Source organism: Cheilinus undulatus, linkage group 17 (assembly GCF_018320785.1).
Source record: "Cheilinus undulatus linkage group 17, ASM1832078v1, whole genome shotgun sequence".
Classification (NCBI taxonomy): Eukaryota; Metazoa; Chordata; class Actinopteri; order Labriformes; family Labridae; genus Cheilinus; species Cheilinus undulatus.
The window spans coordinates 4,645,070-4,659,273 of record NC_054881.1 but is presented as its reverse complement, the minus strand read 5'-3'; the positions used below and the strand labels follow the sequence as shown (position 1 = coordinate 4,659,273).

The 14,204-nt window shown below is 41.5% G+C and overlaps 1 protein-coding gene across 11 annotated transcripts in view; it reads left to right on the top strand.

The window, feature by feature from the left end:
- The window catches only part of LOC121524964 (calcium/calmodulin-dependent protein kinase type II subunit beta), a 91,209-nt gene that overhangs the window by 17,241 nt on the left and 59,764 nt on the right, over positions 1-14,204 (top strand). For all 11 annotated transcript variants that reach the window (XM_041810609.1, XM_041810607.1, XM_041810605.1 and 8 more), the window contains exons 4-6: positions 2,049-2,103; positions 2,569-2,634; positions 12,168-12,240. In XM_041810609.1, coding sequence (XP_041666543.1) covers positions 2,049-2,103; positions 2,569-2,634; positions 12,168-12,240 — 194 coding nt within the window. The remainder of the gene's footprint in view (positions 1-2,048; positions 2,104-2,568; positions 2,635-12,167; positions 12,241-14,204) is intronic.

Below are 14,204 nucleotides of genomic sequence, written 5' to 3'. Positions count from 1 at the left end.
GGAGCCTCAATAGGGTGTGGAAGAACCATACACAGCCACAACAGCCTGGCTCCTCCTCCTCATGCTGGTCATCAGCCTGGACACACACTGCTGTGGGATGGCATCCCATTCTTCAACCAGCATTTGTCACAGGTCAGCCGACGTGGTTGTGTTGGTCGCTCTGGCACCAACAGCACGCTCAAGCTGATCCCACAAGTGTTCAATGGGGTTAAGGTCAGGACTGCTGGCAGGACATTCCCTCCTCTCCATCCCCTAATTCTGGAGGTAGTCTCTGATAAACCCCACTCTGTGGGGGCCAGCTATGTCATCTTGGAGGATAGAGTTCAGCCCCAGACTGTGGAGCTTTGGGATTGGTTGCAAAATCTCATCTCCATGTCACTCTGCATTAAGATTTCCTCCAATGATGACAAGCCTCGTTTTTCCAGTGAGGGAGACGCCGCCCCGCATCATCACACTGCCTCCACCAGAAGACATTACTCTATCGGTGCAGCAATCAACATAGCGTTTTTCGGTTCTTCTCCGCACTTTGACCCTACGATCCAACTGCTGTAGGCAGTGGCTGAACATGATGTTCCTCCACATGTTCAGGTTCCAGTGCACGTGCTGCAGACACCAGTGCAAACAGGCTTGATGGTGAAGGGCAGTCATGCCAGGCATCCTGGCTGCCCTGTGAGACCAGAGACTGGCTGCGTGCAGTCTGTTCTGGATTGTCTGGGCAGAGAGCCATCAGCCATATCGTCCTGCAAACTCTGACTGCAAAACTGTAGAAGACAGCCTACGGTTCCTGAGTGCTGACAGGGGGGGAAACGGTGTTCTTTGGGTGGGGCCCACTTCACGGCTTGGCCTTCAGTTTGGAGATGGTACTAGGGCTCACTCCAAATAATGCCACAGCTAGGTTTTGAGTACAGGCCCTGTCCAGATCAGTCAAACATAGCGTGCCAACTCTTGGAGTAGACACCTGCTGACCACTGTAGGAGGGCCCATGCTCACAGGTGCCAATCAGGCACCTGATTGTCAACACCTGAGGGTACAAGAAGCTCGAAACAAGAGTCAATAACAACAGCAGAATGAGCTGTTTGGCATTGCAAAATTTTCAAAGGCACAACCTACATACTCAGCTCTGCTGCTCATCCTACAAATGCATGTTCCTTAAAAATGTGGCACCATTTAAAAGGGAAATAAACAGGCTTTCCAACAGTGTTGCCAGGAAGCATTGTTACAACTAAGAAATAGTCTACCACACACACATTTCCCTTTTGTGCTGAGTTAATAGTGTGCCAAAAAAGCTTAAGGTGCCACATTTTTACTTGCTTAAGAATTGAAGGTTTAGTTTGGAAAAGGACCTTGCAGGGGCCTTCCTTTTTTAAGCTATCCTGTGAGATCACATTGCATAAAAAGCTGCCAAGATAACTAATTATAAGAGCTCTATTTTAAATGGTGAGCTATTTAGTAATGCTTAATTTAAAGGATGATTGAAAACACTTAAATATCTGTGCAGCTGCAGAGGGCATGAAGAATCTTCAGTGTATGTTTGCAGCAAATTAAGATTTCATTCAAACACATTGTATTATTAAACAGCCCCATGTTCCTTTTTCTTTTTGCAAAACCATGCATCCTTTTCCTCCTTTGGCGTGCACGCAAAGCAATACTTAAGTAATGATTTTGTGCAGCCCACCTTCTCACACTTACATTTAAAGCCATGCAATTTGCAGATTGCTTTTTGCATCTTTTAGAAAAAATCTCTTAATTGCACCGCCTTAATTGCAGTTGTAAAGATGTTTGATAGAACAGCGGTGTAATGAAGTGCTGCAGTGCTGCAGAGATGTCACATCATCTTCATTTCAGAAGGTTTTTTTCCACATAGCACAATCAGTTCATGGTTATTTCATTCTTTGAGGTTTGTTTGCTGCCAAAGAAATATGCATCATGACTGGATTTTTTTGCAAAATGAATAAACTGTGTTCAGCTGAATGCTATGATTGAAAAAGGCTGCTTATTCTGTTTCTATCAGCTTATTTTTTTTTGTCTTTCTCTCTGCCTCGCTGCAGTTCGTCTCCATGACAGTATCTCAGAGGAGGGCTTCCACTATCTCCTCTTTGACCTGTGAGTTTCCTCCTTTCTTCTTCTTTTCTTCCTCCGCTGCTCTCTCTCTTTCTCTCCCCTGATGCTTCATTTTCCTCTGCTCCCTATCTTCAATCTTCGCTGCATCTGTCTCCTCACTTTCCATCCTTTCTTTCCATCCTTGTATCCGCATTTACATCATTCCTCCTCTTCTCCTCCTTCTTCTCTTCCTCCTCTCATCCCCTCCTCGCTTTCAAGGCAGTTCCCCCCGTTACATAACAGTCCTCCCCTCCTCCCCACCTCCATCCTTGCGGCTTCCACACTCGTACATACACACAGATGCATCCACACTCCCCCGCACCGGAGCCAGTCTCCATGGCAACCCAGTCGGAGTGAATCCTGCAGCCGGGGTTTCCCCCTAATGAGGACATCCCCCTCCTGTCTGTGTGGTTGTTGGTGTGTGCGCTGCCTCTGCCAGTAAAGCTGCGTACTTCTCATCTTTTCCAGGGTGACAGGAGGCGAGCTGTTTGAGGACATTGTGGCCAGAGAGTACTACAGTGAAGCAGACGCCAGGTAAACGTAATAATCCCCCACCTCTTCTTCTTCTTCTTCTTCTTCTTCTTCTTCTTCTTCTTCTTCTTCTTCTTCACCCCCTCCATGTGTCAGTCCTCCAGCCCCTGCAGTCCTCCCGGCTCGGTCCGGCTCGTCTCATTAAGGCAGCTCTGACACATCGCTGCTGTTTTATTTTTTTGGCTCCAGTTCTGATGGATAATACCTCGACGCATTTTTCTGGTCGAGGTCGAGGATTTTTTTTTTTCTGTTTTCCCCAGAGTGAGAATTTACAGACAGATGGAAACACATCATGCAACCACAAAACGCACACATGCCCACGCTGTAACCCCCTCAGGAGGTAGACTTAAATCAATTTGACTGTGGAGGCGGTTCGTGGAGGCGAGAGAGAGAGAAGAAAAGAAGGGGACTGAAAAACAGGGAGGAGGGAAGGGAAAGAGGTAGAACCAGTGATGCAGTGTTTTATTTCCAGCTGTTTTTCAACCTCCTTAAAGGGTAACTCAACCCCAGAGTTTCAGCTCAAGAGCATCCACCCTGGAATATCAGAAATACCGTTAGAAAACCACAGACATGGCTGGAAGGGGGCTAAGACCATCAGCAGCAGCAGATGTTTATGTGACACACCCACACATGAAGTGAATAACAAGTTTAGCGAGGTTATGTAGCCATGAGAAGCAGCGAAGGCACGTCTGCAGCAGAAATCTGGTTTCTCCTCTCATCCAGAGACCCCTGTAGGCCACAACAGTCCACAGGTGTGCCAATTTAAACACACATGACTAGAATCTTGAGTTCTAATGTGATGCTGCAACCCCAATTTCAAAAAAGTTGGGGTGCTGTGAAAAAAAGCCAATAACACTGAATGCAATGATGGGTAAATCTCTTAAACTCATGTTTTATTCACAATAGAACATAAACAACATATCAGATGTTGACATTTTACCATTTCATGAAAAGTATGAGCTCATTTCAAATCTGATGGCAGAAGCAGGTCTCAAAAAAGTAGGGACGGGGACAACAGGCTGGAAAAGTAAGTGATGCTGGTGAAAACCAGATGGAGTAGCATTTTGCATGACATGATGAAAAAATGGATGAATGGATGGTATTTCCCTTATCAGTGCCTTACTCCCACATGCCTCACAAGAGGCAGTCATGACAAACAAGAACAGAGAAGTCAAGGAATAAAACATAAGGGACTTTAGGTATAGGTTTTTTCAATACTAGTATACCCTCCCTAAATTTTACCAGGGTATACGGTTTTACCGCCAGGTGTTTAAAAACATATTCCACAATCACTAGTCTGTGTGATCATGTAAGCACAACAGTCAGAGCGTGTGCCTTTACAGTGCTTCATCTAATTCTTTATTCTTTATCATTTTAAAAATGCTTCCATCCAAAAAAACTAAGTTTATAAGATGATGCTCACATGATCACTGGAAGTGATCATTCAAGAATTGAATTCGATAAGCAAAATTACTCATGCATTGATAATAAAGTCTTATCAGTTCTAATCCCTAGACAAACCACGTTTAAAAGTTGTGGAATAATTTCAGAAAAATGTTCCTCAACCTAAAATTCGACGTGAATATCCCACTATTACGGTCCATAATATCATCAGAAGATTCAGAGAATCTGGAGAAATCTCTGAGAGCAAAGCTGAAGGTCAGTGATGGATTCTGGTGATCTTGGGGCCCTCAGGCATTAAAAAGAGGCCTGATTCTGTACTGGAAACCACTGCATGGGCTCAGGAGCACTTCCAGAAATCATTATCTGTCAACACACTTGGCAGTGCCATCTACAGATGATAGCTAAAGCTGGTTCATGGAGAGAAGAAGCCATAACTGAACACGAACCAGAATCACAGCTGTCCTCTCTGGACCAAAGCTCATTTAACATGGAATTAGGAAACATGGAAAACTGTTCTGTGGTCAGAGGAATAAAAATGTGAGCATTCTTTTGGGGAAACCAGAGGGAGCACCCAGCTTGTTCTCCTGGCTCAGTTCTAAAGCCTGCATCTCTGATGGTATGGCATTGCATTAGTGCCTATGGCGTGGGCAGCTCTAACATCTGGAAAGGAACTATCAATGCTGAGAAGTCGAGAGGTGACATACTCCCATCCAGTCAACGTCTCTTTCAGGGAAGCCCTTGACTATTTGAGCTAGATGTTGTTAAACCACATATCACATCCATCACAACAGCATGGCTTCACAGTAGAAGATTCCATGTGCAGAAATGGTTTGCCTGCAGTCCAGACCTTTCACCAATAGAAAACATTTGGAGCATCAGAGAAGAAAAAATTCAGCAGAGAAGGCCAAGCTAGAATCCTATATCAGACAAGAATGGGACAACATTCCTCTCCCAGACATTTACAGACTGTTGTTAATAGAAGAGGGGATGCTACACAATAGTAAACATGGCCCTGCCCCTACTTTTTTGAAATGTGCTGCCATCAGATTCAAAGTGAGCTAATACTGTTCCTGAAATGGTAAAAATGTCTCAGATTCAACATCTGGTATTTTTCTCTGCCCCAACTTTTTTGGAACTGGGCTGTATATTTGCCTGCCAGTCCACATCATATGTACTTTCTATGCAGATGACACGCTCCCTTACAGTTCACCAAAGTTTTCAGATTGCTGTGGGTATCGTAACATACCTGTGAGTTATATTGTCCTGTTATTGGTTTAAATGCTGTGCACACAAAAAAGCTGTTTCATGAATTTCAATGAGGCAGAATTTGCATCTAGGACATTTTCTTGCATTCACACCAGTGCTTCCATACAGATTTCCAGTTATTTAGGTCACATATAAAGCTGTAATGGTTGCACAAAAGAGCCCTGATAATTTTCTCACTGTGCCGTGTAGGCCTCCGTCTTTTTTCCTCTGTATTTTTAAGCGTCACTTTCCCTGTTATTTTCTCTTTCTACCCTCTCATCTGCCTCCATTCTCTCTTGTTCTCTTTGCATAAATTATGTGTGTGTGTTAGTGCGTGTGTCACTCGGTGTGTTTGCGTGTGGGTGTGTGATTAGCATGGCTTGATTACTGTCCAACAGTATCTCACTGACAGTTTCCTCTCTGTGCTCCATCTGCACACACAATCGCTCGATCCCTCCCTTCTTTCTCTGCCCTCTTTAAAGGGCCAGTTCACCCAAAATACCAAGCAAGCATATTTCTATCCATGAACCACGGCTGGTCTACAGCCATATGGAGGGGGTTTGGTTTTTTGCGTCCAGGTTTTGAGATTTCAATCCTTCAGATGTCTGCTTCTGCTTGATAAAAATGGAGGAGGATGGTTTTTTGATGTGGCGTTTAAAACACTGAGTCACTGGCTCACACTTTCACAAATTAAGGTTTTTAATTTCCTGATTTTTACTCGTGATTTTTTTTAGTTGTTGTGACATTTTTAACATTTATTTACTGATATTTTCTACACTGAATCTTCTCTATTCACACTGAAATTCTTCATTTTCAAACAATTATATTTCACATATTTCAATTTATTTTCATTAATATGAAAGTAAACATTTTGATTTTGCATTTAGGTCTTATTTTTTATCCAATTATTGTTTTTTAACAGCTATAAGGCCATTTGAGGTAAAAATTACAACCAGGCGGTTCAATACATGCACAACCGTTCTCACTGTTGTTGGTGCTCTGCAGTTAGTGTCTTTTTTTATATGAACTCTAGGTCGGTGGTTCCCAAATGGTCCACATAGGCACACTGGTATGACTTAGAGCGTAGGTGTGCCGTGGGACTACAAACAAACAACATCACTACAACTATTCAGCTACTAAAGATGCTATAACAGGTTCTTTTAAACTTTGTTTGTATCCTGCCGACAACGCCAGTTTGATGAGGAAATTACTTTAATGTAGAGATAAGAAGAAGACCCAGGAAATGTAAACACGCAATGAAAATTAGACCTTATGCAGCCCAAGTTTATCTTTGATTCAGAGTGAATATTTGTGGAAAGTTTGAAGAAAAAATCTCTCATAGAGTTCTTCAGATGTTGTGTTGACAAAATGACTGGGACAGGCGGATCTTCAACGCAAAAACATAGTGCATTTAATGCGACCTGGGATTAAAAAGTAGCCAATACTTAACAAAGAGGACGAATCCATAACAATGTGCATCAAACTGCAAGCCAAATTTGACCACTTCTAGCTAAAAGCAGCAAAACAGAATGATAAAAGTGGAACCATAGATTAGTGAAACCACAGTTTTAATTTAGTAACCTATTTCGAAAGGTTTACAAAAATGCCTGAAGACACTGCAAGTACTCAATATCAGTGTTTTGAGTTGAGAAATGAGTAAGGAACATGCTCATCACACATTTTACAGTTTTATTGCAAAATGGATCAACAGTTTCACTTAACAGTGAAGACCCTGCTCTAAAAATGCATGCGTTGACTTTCCATGGCATGGCTAGAAACCCCCAAATGTATAGACACATTAATGATAATTCATGCTGAATACAATGAAATCAGCTCAAAAGCAATGAATCCACTGTAGCATGAATCTCAATATGAGGGCGCAACAAGCTCTATGCTATAAAGGAGGCGGCTGGGGTGGAGGAGGTTAAGCTTTGCCAGCAGCAGCTGTGCTGCAGCGTGGTTCATCAGCATTAATGCAATTAGTGAGAAGTACATCATATTTGAATACACGGCTGTGTTGGGAGAAGAGCTGTGATTGGCTGTGGGAGCTGGGAGGAGACAATGGGGATCAGCTGGCCAGGCTGGGCATGCGACTACCATGTCCTGCATGAACCAACCCCGAGCTTTCAAAGCTATCATTATTTTCTAAATTTCCACGATGACCAAGGAAGAACACTCATGTTTCTGTTTCTGTGTTTTATTGAAACCGCAATTGCTGATTACAATATTGTTGGGTATATGTGCATTTGCACATTATTATGGAATCCTGCAACATTAGATTGAATTAGTTCAGGAGCCAGTGTAAGGCTTGATCCTCCAGCTACAATCACAAAAACAAGTCTTGGGTTAAATTTAATTGTTGAACTATATAAATAATTTTTAAAAAGCTGATAAAACACAGTTTTAGCTTTAAGTAAAGGCACTCCATTACTTTAAGTACTTTTTGTCATAGTACTCTATTTATTTAACAATCATTTGTTAATCTGCAGAATTTCCCCAGAATACATTTGGGCATTTGAAACTTTTGACTTAGCCAGAGAGTCCCACCTGTGGGACCTGACTGTGGGAACTTCAGCATAGCATGGATATGTGCCATCATCCATGCAGCAAATTGTCCATAACCAATAAACTAGTGAACAGTTTTCTAATGTCCCTTAAAAACAGCAATGATCAACATTCTACAGAGCCCCAGACATGACATGGTCAAAAAAAATTTAAATTGTGGCCACAATATAGCTATAACATGTGCACAAAATACGAATTTATGGCCACAAAATACTGAATTATGACCCCGAATTAGTATTTTGAGGCCACAAAATACCAATTTGTGGCCACGAAGTAGGTATAATGTGCGCAGGATATACTAATTATTAATTTTAATATCATTCCTGGACAGCTTGGTAAGCAAATCGAGCGCACCTTCTCTAAGGTCTAAGGTAGAGTCAGGGAGGGGCTAAAGCTACACGATGGACAGGGATCGTATGATTGAATTTTATTTTAGGCAGGGAATGAGCCACAAAGACATTCTGAAAAGCCTGGCATTGCAAGGAACCATTATTACCGAGACGCATTTTAAACAGAATATTGAAAGCCAAGTTGCTTTACTGGCGGAGGTTCTTGGACGTCGGGATAGGAAGGTGCGCTCGATTTGTTTACCCAGCTGTCCAGGAATGATATTAATATTATTAATTAGTATTTATACCTACTTCATGGCCACAAATTAGTATTTTTTGTGCATGTTATAGCTATATTGTGGCAACAATTAAATATTTTTTTGACCATTTCATGTCTGAGGCTCCTTAACATTCACATATAAATGACTAAACAAGAATGCTAAATTGAAAACCTGCAAATCTGCAAATAAGGAATCATCCTGCAAAGACTTGCTCTGAAAAAGGCTATTATGGCTGAAAAGACTAGCTGATTACTGCTTTATTAAATGGGGGAAAATGTTGTTTTTTAATGCATGTGCCATGCATTCAGAATATGTGTTAACTTTATAAAGTTTAAAAACCATGGAGCCTAGATAAAGATGCCATAAGAGCAGGATGAGGAGGGTTGTGTTTCATCGTCTACTTCAGCACCACGGACAGCTCCCAGCATTTATAACTACAGAGCACAGTGAGGCTGCTGATATCACAGCCACGGTCGCAGCCAGATAATGGATCAATGAACCAGTTACATTAACAAATTCAACCGAACACTCTCTGCCTCTGCACGCTCTCTCTGTCTCTACAGGACACCAGGAGGGTAATTTCAGGTTAACAAAGAGGATGCTTTTCAATCAAGTGTTCGGAGGCGGCTGCGGGCTGGTCACACCAAATGATTTTTACTGTTAACCTGAAGAATCTCAAGACCTGGAGGGATAAATCAAACCTATAAATCTGTTTTGTTGTTATTTTGGTGAGCTGAATGTGTAATGTTTGGTACAAATCTTGTCCTTAACAGCCTCCCCTCCTCCTCCTCTCTGTATTACTGTTTTTACACCTTGTTGTTTTGTCTCCACAGTCACTGTATCCATCAGATTCTAGACAGTGTGTCTTACACCCACCAACATGACATAGTGCACAGGGACCTCAAGGTGTGTGTGGGTGTCTCATTGTGTTGCATTTTCCCTGCACCCCTTTCTAACCAGGGTTGCTTGTCTTTTATTTTCTGCCTGTGGTTTTAAAAGAAACAAAAAGAAACGACCTGCCTGTGCCTGCTGTCTGTCTGTTCGTCTGTCTCTTATTTGTCTGCCTGTTTTCAGGTTTTTGCTTTTGGGACTCTTGTTGCACTATTTTGGACGGTCTGAACTAGATTTCCTTTGCAGAACAAGCACCATGCTGCTGGAGAGAAAGACGATGTGTGTGTATGAGTGTGGAAGGCTGGCAACACACTAGACGATTTGAGATGTTAAACTTGGGATTCCACGGACATAAGGAGAGGTTAAACTGGTTTTAAACACTCTAACCCTTCATTTGTAACCTGGCCAATCAGATCGACTCATTCACTTTTCAATGACATGTTTCACATTTATCTAGTCCAGTGGTTCTCCAGCTTTTCAGCCCACAACCCCAAAATAAAGGTGCCAGAGACCAGGAACCCCCACTGTACCTGAAGGTGGCTGATCAGCCATGCACACTCTAAAATAGTCATGTGGAGGCAAGGAAAAATGGGAGAGCTTTCTGGGGCCCAGCCAAACTGGGGACCAGCAAAATCATGGTCCATTGTGTGGGATTTTATATTTAACCTAAATAATAACCACATTTTGCAAAGAAACAAATATCATTTTAATTCATTTGTGTAGTAAGTACCCCCCTTAAAAATTAAAATATGTTTAAAATAGCTAAAATGGGCTAATGATGGCAAAAAATGGTGGGAAACGTGGTGAAATTGGATTATAAAAGTAGGAGGATTGGGTTAGAAGTGCCAAAAATTAGCTAAAAGTGGCAAAAAAATAACCACGAGGTGGCAAAAATGGGTTAAAATGGCCAGAAAAGAGCATTTTAAGTGGTAAAAAGGGATTAAAAAGTGGCTGAAATGGCATGAAAGTGGCAAAAATAGGTGGAAACTTGGTGAAATGGCATGAAAACTTGATAAAAATGGGCAAAAAAGGGTTAGCTGAGGCAGAAATAGGCAGCAATGGGTTAAACTGGCAAAAATTGGCATATCAAATTGTGAAATGTGGAGTAAAAAGTGGTAAAGAGGGGTTAATATTGGCAATAATGGGTCACCAGAGCCAACAATAGGCAGCGAGTGGAAAGATTTTGTTTAAAAGTGGCTAAAACAGGCTGAAAAAAGTGGTTGAAAGGGTTTAACAAAGACAAAAAATGGGGTTTAAATTGCAAGAATGTGTTTAAATTTGGCAAAATTGGTGTGAAGTGGCAACAGTGTAACTTTAGGTATACTTCAACATTTTTGGTGCGTTTTGGAGTTGTTGGATTGTGTATTTTATGAGTTTGATGAGGAAAAGCTGGAATACCATAAGACTCCATTGAGTTGGCACAGCAGCTCTGAACTCAGCAGCGCCGATCTAAAAACAGCTTACACCAGCAACTAAAGGTAACAAACTTATTACTGAGACTAAAGGGATTATGGCAATGGGCAAATTTGCCAAAATGTTGAAGTATCCCTTTAAGGCATCTGGAGACCCCATCTCAGTGACTTTATGTGATGAATCTAATACAAGAACAGCACTGTGCACAACTTTTAGGCATGTTTGGGCAAAAATTGAGGCTGAAATAAGAAGTAGGTGTGGCATTAAGCTGTCTGAGGGCAACATTGGGTAGGAAGGATTGACACAACCAAAGTCCTGCTCTGGATGTCCTTGCATATTACAAGAGGCATGAGGAATGGTCTGGTGAAGAAAAAATAAAGTCGACTCCTTTGGGGCAGAGCAAGGGGTGGATAGGGTGAATTAGCATGGCCTAGGCTGATGTCCAGGCGGGTAGGAGGGGTGCTACGAGCCCCTGGTTTTTGCTTTGGATGTCCAGAGGGCTTGAAAAACCACCAGCAGTCTCTGGGTGTGTAACCAGAAAGAGATGCTGTCGAGCTTGACCTTGGCTGCCAAGCGGCACACATGTTGACATATGTTGAGCTCGACTCTGGCCGCCCTCACCAACCTCTCGAGCCTCAGGTAGTGGAACATCAAGCCTGTGATGAGCCTTGCATGCCTTAAACGTATGCACATGACTGTATGCAGGTGTAGCTTGAATGCACACACTGAGTATCTCTGCCTGATCAAACGTGACTTCAGAGTGAAAACAAAGATAGATTGGGGTGGTGATGTGACTGTCTGCTTGCTGCAGTAATCCATGGGAAGAAGGAACCCTGACCTAATCATGAATATCAAACACCTGTGTTTGAGTGTGATGGAGAGCAGAAAATTCATGCTACTGACAGCATAAACTTGAGGATGATTTGACCAAAAGATCATGTAGGAGGGTCTCTGAAATCTTCCAGTGTGTAGCCAGCCTTAGAATGAAAGCAAAAAATCCCAGAGTTCACTGGAGTAGCAGCAGAGCGTTGTGTCTACTTCAAAAGCTTGGAAAGCTGCTAAAATGTTTGGTCAAAGGCAGCGTTTGTGAATAAATTAGACGGGAGAATGTGCAGGTTAGACACAGTGCCGCCCACATGGAGCTGCAGCTCACTCCCACACTGCCTGACTAATGTTTGGCAGAAAATAGCTCCGTGCACACCTTCTCCCTGCGTAGTTCACAGACAGGAACACTCTTCACGCTGGAGAATCATCCCTCTATTGAAAACATGTGAGTGTGAGAGCGTGTGTGTGTGTGTGTGTGTGTGTGTGCAGCCTGTATTGAGATGTTGCTGCCTCTGCATGGATGTGACAGTTGGGGGGCTGAATGTGCTCAGACTAACCTGCTCCCCCTGCTGTTTGCGTGCAGTCATTGCATCCAGCAGATCCTGGAGGCCGTGCTCCACTGCCATCAGATGGGGGTGGTACACAGAGACCTCAAGGTGAGTCACCTGCAGGGCTGTGCGTCTGTGTTTGTCTGCGTTTGAATGTTGCTCTAGGTTCTGGTAAGTAGCACAGAGACGTTTTTACTGCCAGCATGTCTGTGCATGTCTGCAGGCCTGATCTCCACACACATGCATGAGTGTGAGCCTGGTGGTGTCTTTAAAACTTTGCATTTTTGGCATTAAACTGCACTGAGGTGTAGCTGCTGCATCTGTGATGTTATTGATCATGTTTTTAATTGGTTTCAGAATAATTTCAACTAAACAGCTGCTAAAAATCTTTTTTTGTTGTTGTTGAGTTAGAGTGGTTCAAACATTCATATTGCAATGCTTAATAAAAGTACTCACATTATTTAGTAAGGTTACTTTATTTCTAACCTGTAGGTGGAATTATTCTGCAGCTAGAGAGATCATGGCATCCATTGCAACACACAAAACAAATAAATAATAAATAAAAAATTAAACTAAAGTGGCAGAATCAGGCAAAAAGTGGCAAAATGGGATAAAAGTGCCACAAAGAAGTGGCTTAAAGGGCAACAAGCCATTAAAATGGGTTAAAAGTCATAAAAAAAAAGGGTTAAAAACAGCACTAAAAAGGTTTAAACTGGCAAAAATATCAATAATGGCCACAGATTCAACCATTTACCCATTGTAGGACCATGCACAGATTCTTGTATTTTTGCCTGTTATACTATGGAGAGTTTTGTGTGAGTTTAAAAGGGTTAAAATTCAGAGAATTATTGAATGTTTGGTAGTTTTGAGTAAGTGTAAAGTTGTTAAAAAGATTTATGAAAAAAGGTAGAAAAAATTTTTGATGTATGGTGATTTAATAGCAGTTTAAATCTTTGACCCATCCAAGACTCTTATCAGCACCAAAGCCTCATCTTTCCACTGTTAATTTTATGGAAAATATTTCACTTCATGTGTTTTTTATATTAAAAAATAAAATATTTCAAATAATCAAACTGGCATTTAAAGGTTTAAAATCTTTATTGAATGTTCGGTAGTTTAGAGCAGGTCTGAAGTTGTTAAAGAGATTTATGAAAAAAGGTAGGAAAAAAAATGATGTATGCTGATTTGATAGCAGATTTTTTGCACGTGTACATTTTGCCTCAAAGGTGTCAGGAGGGTACAAAATTCATTGAGAGAGTATGAATGACATTTAAGAGTAAAGCATGCTGGATTTCAAAAAATTTAACTAGAAGAAAAGTTCCTGTAAAAATTCATACCACAAGCTGTAAAACTGACAAAATGATCACAAATTAAAAAAAAAACATTGAGAAAAATGGCCAAAAATGCCCAATGAGGGCACAAGGGTTAAAACACAATTAAAACGGGCCAAAAGTGGCAGAAATGTGTCTAGAGTGGCGGAAGTGGGGTTCATAGGGGAAAAATAGGCAGAAATGGTCAAAGAATGGGTTAAAAGTGTCAAAAACTGGCAGAAGAAGTGGTGAAAGGGTTAACAAGTGGCAAAAATGGGCATAACAAATAGTTAAATTCAGTTACAATTGGAAAAAATAGGCAGAAAAAAGAGTGAAATGGGGTTAACAGTGGGAAAAATGGGTTAACCAAGGCAGCAATGGTCTGAAAGTGGCAATAAAATAGGTTTAAAATGGCAAAAATTTTCAGGCATAGGGGTGGAACAGGTTAAAAAAAAAGTGGCAAAATGGATCAAAAATGGCAACAATGGGCAGAAAGATGATGACATGAGATTAAAAAGTAGCCTTAAGAGTTACAAGAGGCACAAATGGGTTTAAAGTGGCAAAATTAATTAAATGTGGCACAAAAAGTGTCAGAATGGGGTAAACAGAGACAAAAATAGGTGTAAATGGTCAAAGAATGGGTTAAAAGTCTCAAAAACTGGAGGAAGGAGAATGGGAGGCAGAAAAGGTGGTGAAATGGGATCTTAAAAGTAACAAAGATGAGTTAAAAGTGGCTAAACTGGGCAGAAAAAAGTGGTTAAA